The sequence below is a fragment of the Enoplosus armatus genome, chromosome 4 (genome assembly GCF_043641665.1).
Source record: "Enoplosus armatus isolate fEnoArm2 chromosome 4, fEnoArm2.hap1, whole genome shotgun sequence".
Taxonomy (NCBI): domain Eukaryota; kingdom Metazoa; phylum Chordata; class Actinopteri; order Centrarchiformes; family Enoplosidae; genus Enoplosus; species Enoplosus armatus.
Window position 1 is genome coordinate 1,050,001 of NC_092183.1, and position 12,500 is coordinate 1,062,500.

Consider the following 12,500-nt stretch of genomic DNA (forward strand, 5'->3'; position numbering starts at 1 on the left):
CTGGGGAGAGAAGCAGCTGTTTGATCACAAGTTCAGCTGAAAGGTTGAGTTCACGACTTGTTTCTGCTGAAAACATCTGAATATTATCTGAATATTACAGCGTGCAGTTTCCCTCCAGAGCGCGAGGTGTCGCTGTTATTTCTTCCTCTTTCTTTTTCGCGGTCACTCCCACAATGCACCGCTGCAGAGAGCGTATAAAGCTGTTCTTTCTCAGCTGTGAACTGTGATCAAAGCGCGCGGACAGGCTGCTCCGATGTGCGCTGTAGCTTCAGATCGCACGAGATGAAAAGAAGAGACGCTGAGAGGCGACACGTGACACCGTCAGTGAGAGCGCGGGAGAGGCGGTACAGGACGCCTCAGCGCCATGTTGGATGTATGATCTTTCCAGTTCATGAGCATGATGATCGGTGAGTTCACGGTTCATCCGTGACAGGTGCAGCCCCCCCTTGTTACGCTCTGCGCCTCAGCCCTTCTGATCCTGGACCGGAAGTCATGTGTTAAAGGTTTAACAGAAAGTTTAGAGACAAATGTGAAAGTTTTTCATTAAACTAACTCTGGTTCTCATCTGCTCCGCGACTGTATTATGACCCCACTTGTCACCCGTAGTAGGACTTAATAAAAAGTCTAAGTCTTCCGGTAAAAACTAAAATAACACGGAAGTGACGGTAAAGAAAGTGTTTTTTTGTTTTTAATTTTTATTAAGATACAAAACCAAGATCATCACAATTACATAAAACTACACCCACGTGAGGTTAACACCTGTACTCCTCCAGGACCCTGAGGAGAGCAGGGAAGATCGCTGCCGACCCCTCCCACCCCGGACACCGTCTGTTCGACCCCCTCCCCTCTGGCAGGAGGCTGCGGTCCATCAGGACCAAAACCTCCCGCCACATAAACAGTTTCTTCCCCTCTGCAGTCAACCTGACAAACTCTCACTGACCCCCCCCCCCCCCCCCCCCCCCCAGAACTCAAACACAAGCTATACGTTATATTAACGTACATCACCCCTGTCCACACTGCGTTACATTAACGCACCCACCCCCTACTGGACACTTTACTTTATTCTGGTCACTGCACTGTTTGTTATTTATCTTATTTTTATTTTTATTCTTATTTTAGCTTTTATATTCTACTTATTGTTATCGAAACAATAGCACCTTCAGACCACAGCAAGTTCCTTGTAATGTATGTTACTTGGCAATAAACAGTTTCTGATTCTGATTCTAAACATTTATTTTTGTTCTGTCTTGAAAATAATTTAATAATAAAATTAATTTATGGCAGAATCTCATTCAGTCATAGAACTAAAACTATACATTCAGAAATATTGCAGAGTGGATTGTCTACTGGTCTACTGGTCTACTGGGAGCAGTGGTGACTGTGGAGCCTGACAGCAGCCAGCTCTCCCTCACACACGGCGGGTGACGCAGCCTGTCACTGAAGGAATATATTATATGTCACTATAGGAATATATATAATGCAAAATGATTTTAAGTTACATTTAGTTTGTAAAACGTGATATTTTTTAGATTTTGCTCTTTTTTTCTGTTTTTGTTTATGAAGAAAATCAGTATTATGGGGGAGATTTAGTTTCTGTATGAAGTACTTCCCAAACAGATGTATTAATACAATTTTGGCTTCCCCCTCGTTGCATTCAGTACTTGTGAAGTTGTCAAGTATCGCGATACTTCTTCACATTGACTACACGACTCCGAGATCTTGCACATGCAAACAAAAATGGTGGCTCCCTGACCGTCCATGTGGCTCTAAGACGGAAAGACTCCTTCATAATTTTATATTGACTTATTTAATATAGTTGAAACAAACAGTAGACTCTGCGGCGAAGCTGCTCGCAGCTCTGTGAGGAACTAAAGATGCAACACGACGACGTAAGTGTGATGAGTTCATTTAAAGCTGCTAATGTGCTGTGCTGTATATTCATGCTAACGTTAGCTTACCGGTAACTATTTAAAAGCAGACAAATCTTGGTTATTTTTTATTTACTGTTTACTAGCTCGACTACTTACTGAACAGTAGTTATCTTTACTTTTTATATACGGATAGAAATGTAATGTTTTAACATCATTTGAGACACGTTGACTATACGTTAGGTGGATCCAGGTTTGTCATGTGCAATGTGACGCCAAACTCCGTTATAAAAAAGTATTTTTTAAGGTTGTCTGTGTTCAGTTCAAAAAACGCAGGTGTTAGAACATGAGTCGATGCATACTTTGGTAGATTCTTGTAGGAACTTAATTTCGGCATGACGTTACCCATCATCATCTTCTATTTATGTACAACTTATTGACATCCAGTATATGTAGTATAAGAACTTTGTTTCCCTGACAAGTAGTCTTCCAAGTCTTTCCTGAGTTTCTCAGTATGTGGACAGTTTGTCTTTATAGACTCTGACTCTACACTAGAAATAGATTAGATGAACAGTCTTCAGGTGTGTGTATATATATATAATCTAATCTATCATCGTCATCTAGACACTGACCACACTGAACACAGGATGAAAATATTTTTTAAAAATCACATAAAAATATGAACAGTATGTGAATTATTGTAACACCAGTGCTGTTGTAAATCAAAGGGCTCCTAATGAAAGTAATGTTGCTTCCTGCAGGTGATCTGGGACATCATCGGGAACAAACAGTTCTGCTCCTACAAAGTCAAGTAAGTCTGAAACTCAGTCTGCTCCTCATTCATTCATTCATTCATTCATTCATTCATTCAGTGTGATGGTTGTATTGTAGCCTAGAGATGACTGTTTGCACTTCAGTGACAGTGAATGTATTTATATTACTGACCAAACTAAGTGTGAAGTGATACAAACTAGAGCTACGACAAACAACTCGGCATCAGATATTCAAATGTGGCGTACCATCTGCCAACTAGGTGTCTCTCTTGTATTCTTATTACATTTGAGTCACATCAGCTCTTCATCAGTTTTTCTGATTCATGAACCAGAATGTTGTTGAAACACTTCCTGTCGTCCTCTCCCCCAGGACAAAGGATCAGAGCTTCTGTCGTAATGAATTCAACATCACAGGGCTGTGTAACCGCTCGTCGTGTCCGCTGGCCAACAGCCAGTACGCCACCATCAGAGAGGAGAAGGGTAAAGACTTCACATCAACCCTTTAACATGTGGGATAAAACATCTGCAGGGGGGTCGTTTTAATTCTGTTTTCCAATGCTCGCATGTTTTGTTACGATGTAGTGTTGTGATAATTATTTGAGCTTCACACACTCAGAAAAAGATAAATACTGCAGTGATGAGTCCAGATTCCCCACAATGCAATGGTGCCTGGACACCTTTAAAAACCCTCTTGCAGTGGTGGAAGAAGTACTCAGAGCTTTTACTTAAGTAAAAGTACAGATACCATGATGTATTAGTACTCCATTGCAAGTCTTTCATTAAAATCTGACATGAGTAAAAGCAGTATAATCAAAATGTACTAAATGTACTTGTTCTGCGCTGTAAAGTATTTGGTTGAAAATATTCAGGAACAATTATGACCTCGCTTTAAAAAGAAAATACAGGTAAACAGTTTGATCCACGAGGAGGAATAACTAATATCATTAATAATTAATAATTGTGTTTCCTGTCGTAGGCCAGTGTTTCCTCTACATGAAGGTGATCGAGAGAGCAGCGTTTCCTGCCAAGATGTGGGAGAAGGTGAGCAGGAGGCTTCATTTATCTCACAGTTAAGGGTTAGGGTTTTCTCTGTAAGTTAACGTTATATATATATATGTATGTTAACAAAATGCTAAAAGGAGCTGCTAGCTGCTAGCAGGGGGCTTTCTGAAGCTGTTCAACCACCTGACGAGCAGCTTTAAAGAACAACTACAATAAAAGCTTTTGATTTTTCATGGATTGAGCCGTCTGTGTATTCATTTAGATTCTTTGTAATCCTAAAAACATTTAATGGCATTTTATTTTCATCAAATGAAGAACTTGATCCTGTTTTATGTTGGACAAATACAAGTGAAGGGTAGCAGTGATTGGTCAGATCATTTACTGTGTGTGTGTGTGTGTGTGTGTGTGTGTGTGTGCACAGGTGAAGCTCAGTAAGAACTATGAGAAAGCTCTGGAACAGATAGATGAGAATCTGATCTACTGGCCTCGATTCATCCGACACAAATGCAAACAACGTTTCACCAAAATCACTCAGTACCTGATCCGCATGCGCAAGCTGGTCCTCAAGAGACAGTAAGTACTGTTAGCATGCTACTAAATACTGCAACATACCATGAGATACTACAGCTTACTACAACATACTACAGCAAACTGCAAAATACTGCCACAGACTACAGGAAGTAGCTGCAGGACGAATGAAGCTCATCAGACTGATGATCAGAAATCAGAAAAAATGTGTGTGTTTAATAAAGGTCGATGTTTCTGTGTTTTCAGGAGGAAGCTGGTTCCTCTCAGCAGGAAGGTGGAGAGGAGAGAGAAGAGGAAGGAGGTGAGTGGACCAGCGTGTTGATAACTCTCCACACGAGTAGAAACTGAATGTGTATTATTAGTATTAATCATTATTACTACATTAACCGGTGATGTGTTGTGTTTGCAGGAGAAAGCTCTGATCGCTGCTCAGCTGGATAACGCCATCGAGAAGGAGCTGCTGGAGAGACTCAAACAGGGAACGGTACGACGCTCTGATCCTCAACACACACAATACATGTATATGATGATGATGATGGTAGCAGTACAAGTGCATCATCAATGTAAACAGACCAGTGGGACAACTTCACGCCACAGAGCCTCACGTCCAACCAACGAGTCAACAACTAATAAACAAGCAAAACGACTGAAGAATAAAAACGTCTTCTGATGTAACAAAGTGTGAAAATGTCTTCTCGTATTCAACGTGACGCGTTGTGTTTTCAGTACGGAGACATCTACAACTTCCCGGTCCACGCCTTCGACAGAGCTCTGGAGCAGCAGGACGAAGAGAGCGAGTCTGAGGAAGAGGAAGAGGAGGAGGAGGATGAAGAGGTGACGAAGGACGCTTTCATCATATCTCTGACTGGAGGCAGAGTCTCAGTGTGTTTTAGTTTACCTGTCTGTCTGCTGTCTGTCTGCAGGATGTCGGGAAGAGAGAGTTTGTAGCAGAAGAAGTGGAGGAGAGCGACCTGAGCGACTTCGAGGTAAATCGGTGGCGTGGCGGCGGTCCAGTCGTCTGTCCGCCGGGATGTTAACGTAACAATGTGTTCACTCATGTGTTGGTCCCCTCGTGCTCTGAGGTAATCGGACATTTTATAAACAGAATGACTAATCGTGAGGAGAAGTGGCAGATTCATCAATGATAAAGATGATCGTTGGTTTCAGACGTTTTGGTATGAAACTATTAAAACACTTTTTCCTAAAAGGCCTCCAGAGTGTAAATGATCAAACTCGAGCTCCACGTTTCAGTGTCGAGGAAACTTGATTTTACATTCAGCAGAGCGGCTGACGTCCACCTGGATAGTAATAATAATAATAATAATAATAATAATAATAATAATATGATTTTATCAGCAGCTGCTTGTTAATGACGGTGAACTGTTAACTGAAAAAAGACGAAGAAGAGGAGATTTAGCTGTTGCCAGGTGTCTCTCTGAAACCACCTGGACACTCAGTGAGGACGTCTTTTAAAACGTACTGAAGACGAAGTTCAGTTCATAAAAGTGATGACGAGTCGGAGGCGTTACGGACTCTGATTTCCATCTTCAATATTTTTCATCTGAATGTTTTTGGTTTCTTCTCTCAGGACATGAACAAATTGAAGACGAGCAGTGACGAGGAGGAGCAGGACATGGAAGAGGAGGAGTCCAGTGAAGAGGAGGAGGAGGAGGAGGAGGAGGTGGAGGTGGAGATGGAGATGGAGATGAAGGCCTCCAAGTCTAAAGGCAAATCTCCAGCTAATGGCTCGGTGGCGAGGAAGAAGCGAGCGTACGTGGAGATCGAGTACGAGCAGGAGACAGAGCCCGCCTCCAAGAGCAGAACCACGTAGTGATGTCACACCCTCTGCTGCCAATCAAACTGTGAGCCGTCTGTGAGGTCAGCAGACTCTCTGCTGAGGACACGCCCCCTCCTCGTCAACACGTCCTTCAGTCTCAAACTGATTCTGGACTCTTCTGGTCCTGTTCTCAGTTCTTCTGTTATTACAGATGAAACTCCTCAGCAGAATATAAAGTCATTAAACTGAGCTCCAGCTGCGACATTAAAGTCATGAACACATGAATGCATCAATAATAAATATATATATATATATATATAAATGTATATATATACTCTTTACCTATGTAAGATATTTTACTTGATCCCAGTACTTCTCCCTCCACCTCTAATATCATGTTGAGCCCAAAAACTGCTTTCCTGTCACGTCTCTGTGTTGGAACCAAACGATCCTGCTGCCAGAGGACGTCATCACTTCACATTAATGTCTTCACCTGGAAGCTCCAGCTGGCATGAAGGTTTTGGGAGCCGTACTTGCTGAGTGGCAATCTGCTGTGGACGTTTATTAATTTACTGAACTTTAAACAGAAAAGTCCAGAATCAGGTTTGAGCTGTTCAGACAGACACAGCGAGGAACACGACGCTGCTCGTCACGTTTGTTCAGAGACTGTAAATAGAATCATTTAGTTTGTTAGTGGAGATGCAGGATGGATCTGACCTGGAATCAGATCCGATTTATACACCCAAAGTGACTTAACTAACTGCTCTGTTATGTTTTTGTTAAATATTAAACGCATAAATGATCGTTTGAAACAACTCATTATCTCAGATAACGTGAATAAATCAACTTTGGAAAAAACGTGTTCACTGATCCTGTTCAACTTAAATAACAATAATTTTTATGTCCAAAATAAAGAAATGAACAGATAAATACATGCTGTGTTCCTGTAAAGTGAGAATGAAGTATTATCAGGCAGAATGGAACTTAGTTTTACTTAATCCATTATTATTAAGTACTAAGTACATTAAGTAGAGAAGCAGTGATCTGATATATCTATATATCAGACATGATGCACATTAAATACTCTATTTTGTCATTTTAAGCTACAGTTTCACCACCTGTTACTGTTCGTGTAAATAATCCTAATGAGTTTTACAGTGATACCTGTGTACTTTTACTGAAGTAAAATTTTGAGTGCAGGACTTTTGCTCGTAGTATTTCTACACTGCTGTATTGCTACTTTTAAAAGCTCCAAGTACTTCTTCCACCACTTTCAGATTAATACCACTTGTCTCTGTACAGTAAACATGAAGCTACAGCCTAACGCTGGTTAGCTTAGCTTAGCATAAAGACTGTGCTAAGGTAACGAACCACCTGCCAGCTCTTCTAGAACATGTTAGATCTTGTTTGTTTAATCTCAACAAAAACTGAAGCGTAAAAACAACAAAGTCCCAGTTTCACGCTGCGTTTATGTGCCAACCTTTTGTATCACTGCAGCTGAGTCGAACATTAAGAGTTTGAAGCACTCAACCTGACTTTGGTAACAAAAGCCGAGCTGGCGGTACGTTCTGAACTCGAGAGACGAAAGGTTTTCCTGCAGACTCCAGATTCATTCAGACTGAAGCTGTAGATGTAATAAAAGAAGCACAACGACTCTGATAAATGAGACAGTCATCAGCGTATATACAGTATATATACTTTATTTACAAATAACTGAATCCCCACGTCGTACGATGAAAAGGTACAGCTGAAGAAAATCATTACAGATTTAGAATATAAATAGTCAAAGAATCATAGGAAGCATGTTTGTTACTTTAGCAGACAGAAAATCAACAGACGATACTGAAAGAAAAGAACAAAACGTACGGAGCATGTTACAGCCAGCGAGCGGGGATAAAACAAGAACTCTGACCTGCAGTTTCAGAGTGATTCACTTTAAAATGAATGTGTTTCAGTCTCATACAGAGCCTCCATCTTTATCGTTATACAAACAAATGTAGCCGTTACGTTTATCTAAAGATGTTCTTGAGATTTAGGAGTTTGGGGGCGCTGTGACAAAACCAGGGAGATCATCTTTAAACTGACAACACTGCCACCTGCAGGCCTGGCTCTGCTGTGAGCAGGCAGCAGTCTCTCTTCTGTTGCATTTTAAACCACTTTTTGAGTATTTCTTTAAATGCTTGTGTTTTCCTTTGGCGAGGGAAGCATAAGGCGACGGTCACAACAGAACTTTAAACTGCAGGTTTTTCTTTTGAAATTCAGTGACTTCCTATTGACTTTTGTGACCCTTTGGTTCCTTGTTAAAATCTTTCAGAGTAAAACTACAAAAACACACAAGCGTCAACAAGGAAACGAACTTCTTCTTCTCCCCTTAAAAAACATTTTCCCCCTGTGAATGCAGCGTGCAGGTTAAGTGATGAAAAGCAACAAGATGTCTGAAAACCTAGGATGTGGGGGTTTTTTTACAGCAAGGGGCTTCATTCATAAATCAAGCATCACAGTTGAAGGCTGCTGTCCACCAATCAGAGGACAACGAAGAGTAAAATCACATCCATCACTCCCCATTCAGACAGATGTGGACGCCGTTAAAAACCAGATTTTGTGTTGAAGTGGTCCAGGTGTCCTCAGTGAAGCCTGGACACACAAACAGCACTGGCTTTAATATCCATAACACTTGAATTTTGACTGGATATGTACACGAGATCTTAGCGAGACTCGGCACTGGCCCAGAACCAGAACCGTGGTATCACAGAGGACGGGAAGATCGAAAAGAGCCGGGCAGGAAAACAACTTCCTCCAAGTCACAGCGGCTGGCTTTTAAATAAACTACTACAGCACAACAGTACGGAGTCCCAGAGGAGACAAATGTCACAAAGAAGTTATCTGCTGAGTCAACAGTAAACTGAAACTGTCACAAGAGAGTTAATTATCATTATCAGCTCTTTTCAATGTATGTGTCTTCCTTTACGTCAAAGTTGTTAAAAAATGAATTTAAGACTAATTTATCGACTAACAAAAACAAAAATACTCACGAGGAAAAGCAAAAACACTGAATGATAAAATAAAAATGGTCAGAAGTCAGAAATATGATACAAAATCAAACCTGACTTTTTAAATCATGATAATGAGCTTGTAAGTGACATTTACATTTTATCTCATAACTTTGGCTTCGAAAGTAAAAACTTTGTGTCTCATAATTGTGAATTATAAGTATTTTTATTTTCATAATTCTGGATTTTATAGTTTTTTCTCTTCCAAGCTGAAACACAGAACATTTACTGGCTCGTTTTATTTGGTTATTTCTTTTCATATTTTCTTGCTTGACGTTTTACCATTTTTATAACTGAAGAAAACAAAAAAAGATACATTTGGAAGTAAAATGCATAAAAATTACATTTATAAACTGAATGAAGGTAAATTACAAAATGTGTCTTCTTTAATAATTGTGATTAATTAACTTACTTATGTAATAATCTGTTCTTTGACTCATCAGGTAGCCTGTTGGTGACATTTGTTCCTTCTGGGACTCATTTAGACCGCTGGACCTCAAGGGGAAACATTTCTCAGGCTTTTAAAAATCTCCAAACCCTCCCTGGCATTTAAGCAGTATTACTGAATAGTACTTCACAGTGCGTTTTCTCTGAAGGAAACACACTGGATATTAACTGGAAGCTTGACAGCTGATCCATTTAGTGTAAATCTGACGTTAATCCATCAGAGAGAATGAGAGCACAATCATATCAGGTCAAAGCCACATTTATCTTTTTAAAACACTGAATCAAATGGCTGACACATTCTGTGTTATACTGTGTGAGCATCTGTCAGCGGTTTGGGGCTTTTTGCCCCCTAGTGACCACAAAACCAATGAATACAGTTTTAAAATATTTCTGTAAAATAAAGTAAAAAATAAACTACAGAACTACATTGTTTTGTAGCTAGTTAGCGCTTGAATGCTTCTAAAAGGAAAATAATTTACTGGCTGATCTTTTTAGTCTGGGAGAACTGGGCTCACACTCGAAACACCATGATTTTGCGTTGCTTCCACTCGGCCATTTTTCTTACTCAGTACGCACTAAACCAGGAGGGACGCAGGAAATGGCCACTAGGGGGAGCTGTGACATTGAAAATATTCTGTTTATATATTTGGAAACACAAAAAAACACAACATTACCAAGAAAAATTTAATAAAAATCTATCCTGAACTTCCACTGATCCACTGAAGGACCAGTATTGACATTCTGGTTCAGGTAAGTCATTTATTCTTCATCATCACCTTCATCAATCAGTTGCTTTATCTCTCTGCAGAGCGATCAATATTTAAAGTCGCCTCAAACAGTTAATTAGTTAAAACATGTTGTTTTCTAAAAAAGGTGTGGAGTTGCAGAGATGGTGGGTTTGGGGTTCCTGTCTGTGAATATATGTTTGTTAGAGATGTTCAAGAGTCCATTCTGTCCCTGCTAACAGAGACCTGACCCAGGACCCGAGTAAGGCTGGGTACAGATAACAATCAGTCTAACTTGGTCGGGCAGGGTCTTAGTGTCCTCTGCATGTTGGATTCAGGTTTTCACAGGTCAGTTTCAGATGAAGACCTGTATTATGTGTATTAATACCCTGAATGTATAAACTTGTGTGTCTACGTGTAGGGATCCTAGATCTTTTCTGTGACTGGTCCTTCCAGCTTTGATTAAAGGGGTACTCCAGTGATCTAGACGTGGCTGGACGACACCTCATGCAAACTCATTTTAGGCTTGTAGTATTGCACTTCCATAAAGTTAGGGAACTTGCGAGGGACATATTAAAGAAAGATTGGTCAAAACTGAAGCAGTAAAGGCCGAGATATCCTGAGTTTTAGTACATAATTCGGGTCAAACTCCAAAACCCTGGATCCTACAATTTCCGTAAAGCAATTTCATGGTGTTTCAATAGACCCACCCTGCCTGGTGAATGTTACCGTCCGCTCCTCCATAGCCACAGAACACATTACACAAGTATTTACAGAGGCTGAGTGGTACTAAGCATGATGAGTAAACTGATCCTCATCAGTGGAGTGCCCCTTTAACCTGCATTTGAGGTGACTGGACAAGTGGAATAACAAGCAGCTCCAGTTGTGAACACAGCTAAAATGCCTCCAGAGACGCATTTGACCACAACAACAACTGTTTCAAAAGTCTCCAAACCACATCAGCAACTACAGTGTAAATGCGTCTTCTGATCCACATTACCAACACGATGTAAATGCAACGGATCGGGAGTCCACATAGAACAACTAATGGAATAACTAACCAAATAATCAGGCGGGCAGCTAGTTTCATCAGAGAGAGTTGGAAAAACTCATGGAAGAAATGTTTTCTGTGAAGAAGGAATCCTGGAGGTGAGTTCAGATGTCCAGGCCACTCTGTGTAAGAATTTCTGTTTTTGATGCATGGATTTTAAAGAGTTTTTCAACAAATTATGGGATATCACACACGTATAAGACATAAGTACAGACAATAAATCCAAAAGTTCATATCAAAGAGTGAATGTCAGAACTGGGTGTTAAAAAGATATGGATTCATAGTAGATCACATTACAGCTAAATCTGACCCTAAGGTCTTTGCAGATCTGGACCGGAGGTGGTCCTTGATTTGGACCAAGGGCAGTCCTGCTTGAGCCAAGGTTCTGAATTTGTCCATAGGAATGTTGGGAGATGGAACTTGGGTGATCCGCATTTGCTGTAGGTTTGTCCAATTTGAGAATTGTTTGTCTCGAGGACATGGGTCTAGGACTCAGGTCCAGTCTTGGGAAAATTCTGGTCTTAGAACTTAGGTCTTGTGACCAGGGTAACCCCAAATCCGGGCTACCCTCACTTGAGTTGGGCCAACAGCACTCAAGACTTGGAAGAAACTAGGTCTGGAGGGTAGTCCAGTCTTGGGGAAAATGGTTGCGTGGTTATGGGCTTAGTGCTGGGTTTAGAATGGTCCAGATTGGCCAACTTTTGGGCCAAGCATGTCTGGATGTTGGGGCCGAAGGCAGTCTTGATTTGGACTGCCTAGACTCTGAATCTCTCCATAGCAATATCCAGATTTGGAACAAAGGCAACCCATTTTGGCGCAAAGAAAAGATTTAGGCTCTAAAGTGGTCCAAATTGGGGGGGGGGTGTTCTATTCTGGGTTTAGAATGGTACAGATTAGCATAGGTTTGGCCCAAGCGTGTCTGAATGTGGGCTGAAGGCAGTCTGAATAGTGACATAGTGAGTTAGCCGGATTGAGACCCAGCATGATCCAGGTGTGGACCAAGAGTGGTCGGGTTTTATGCTGACGGATTCATTTTGTGCATACAGTGATCCAGTTTAGGTCTAGGATGGTCCTGATTTGGGAGTTGTCCAACACTGGACACAGAAGTCTGGATGGTTGTGGGTTTTTGGATTTGGTTGAGGGTGTCCTGATTTAACCAAAGCTGCTAAATGTTTGATTGGGTGGAGGATGGTTGAAGCTTGTTGAACTGAACTGAGGTCTGGATTTGACAACAGGTGGTTGGACTGTACCACTGCTATGTTAAATGTAATCCAGTTAA

The 12,500-nt window shown here is 41.0% G+C and overlaps 2 protein-coding genes and 1 non-coding gene across 4 annotated transcripts in view; 2 read left to right on the forward strand and 1 right to left on the reverse strand.

Moving 5' to 3' along the window:
* The first annotated feature begins 378 nt into the window (after positions 1-378).
* Positions 379-478, forward strand: LOC139284790 (small nucleolar RNA U13). The gene has a single exon (XR_011597344.1). It is a non-coding gene; the product is annotated as a small nucleolar RNA U13 (small nucleolar RNA).
* Positions 479-1,749: 1,271 nt separating this feature from the next.
* Positions 1,750-6,823, forward strand: mak16 (MAK16 homolog (S. cerevisiae)). Of its 2 annotated transcripts, XM_070904504.1 has the most exons (11): positions 1,750-1,889; positions 2,630-2,679; positions 3,012-3,121; positions 3,618-3,682; positions 4,065-4,216; positions 4,418-4,472; positions 4,581-4,655; positions 4,898-5,005; positions 5,095-5,157; positions 5,760-5,852; positions 5,883-6,823. In XM_070904504.1, exons 1-11 carry the CDS (start codon positions 1,875-1,877, stop codon positions 6,000-6,002), a joined length of 906 nt encoding a protein of 301 aa, XP_070760605.1. In that variant the 5' UTR covers positions 1,750-1,874; the 3' UTR covers positions 6,003-6,823. The 2 variants fall into 2 exon arrangements, with proteins under 2 accessions (XP_070760605.1, XP_070760604.1); XM_070904503.1 differs by having other exon boundaries at positions 5,760-6,823.
* A 2,865-nt stretch (positions 6,824-9,688) lies between these two features.
* LOC139283668 (ras-related protein Rab-14-like) overlaps positions 9,689-12,500 on the reverse strand; it is an 8,819-nt gene continuing 6,007 nt past the window's right edge. Inside the window, exon 8 of the mRNA XM_070903686.1 lies at positions 9,689-12,500. This exon is cut by the window's right edge and continues 305 nt beyond it. The gene's annotated coding sequence lies outside the window, so the exon portion shown is untranslated.

Excerpts from the sequence above, each read along its gene's own strand:
- mak16 (XM_070904503.1), top strand. Across the intron at positions 3,683-4,064 it reads CTGCCAAGATGTGGGAGAAG|GTGAAGCTCAGTAAGAACTA; the intron begins GTGAGCAGGAGG and ends GTGTGTGCACAG. Across the intron at positions 4,473-4,580 it reads GGAGAGAGAAGAGGAAGGAG|GAGAAAGCTCTGATCGCTGC; the intron begins GTGAGTGGACCA and ends TTGTGTTTGCAG.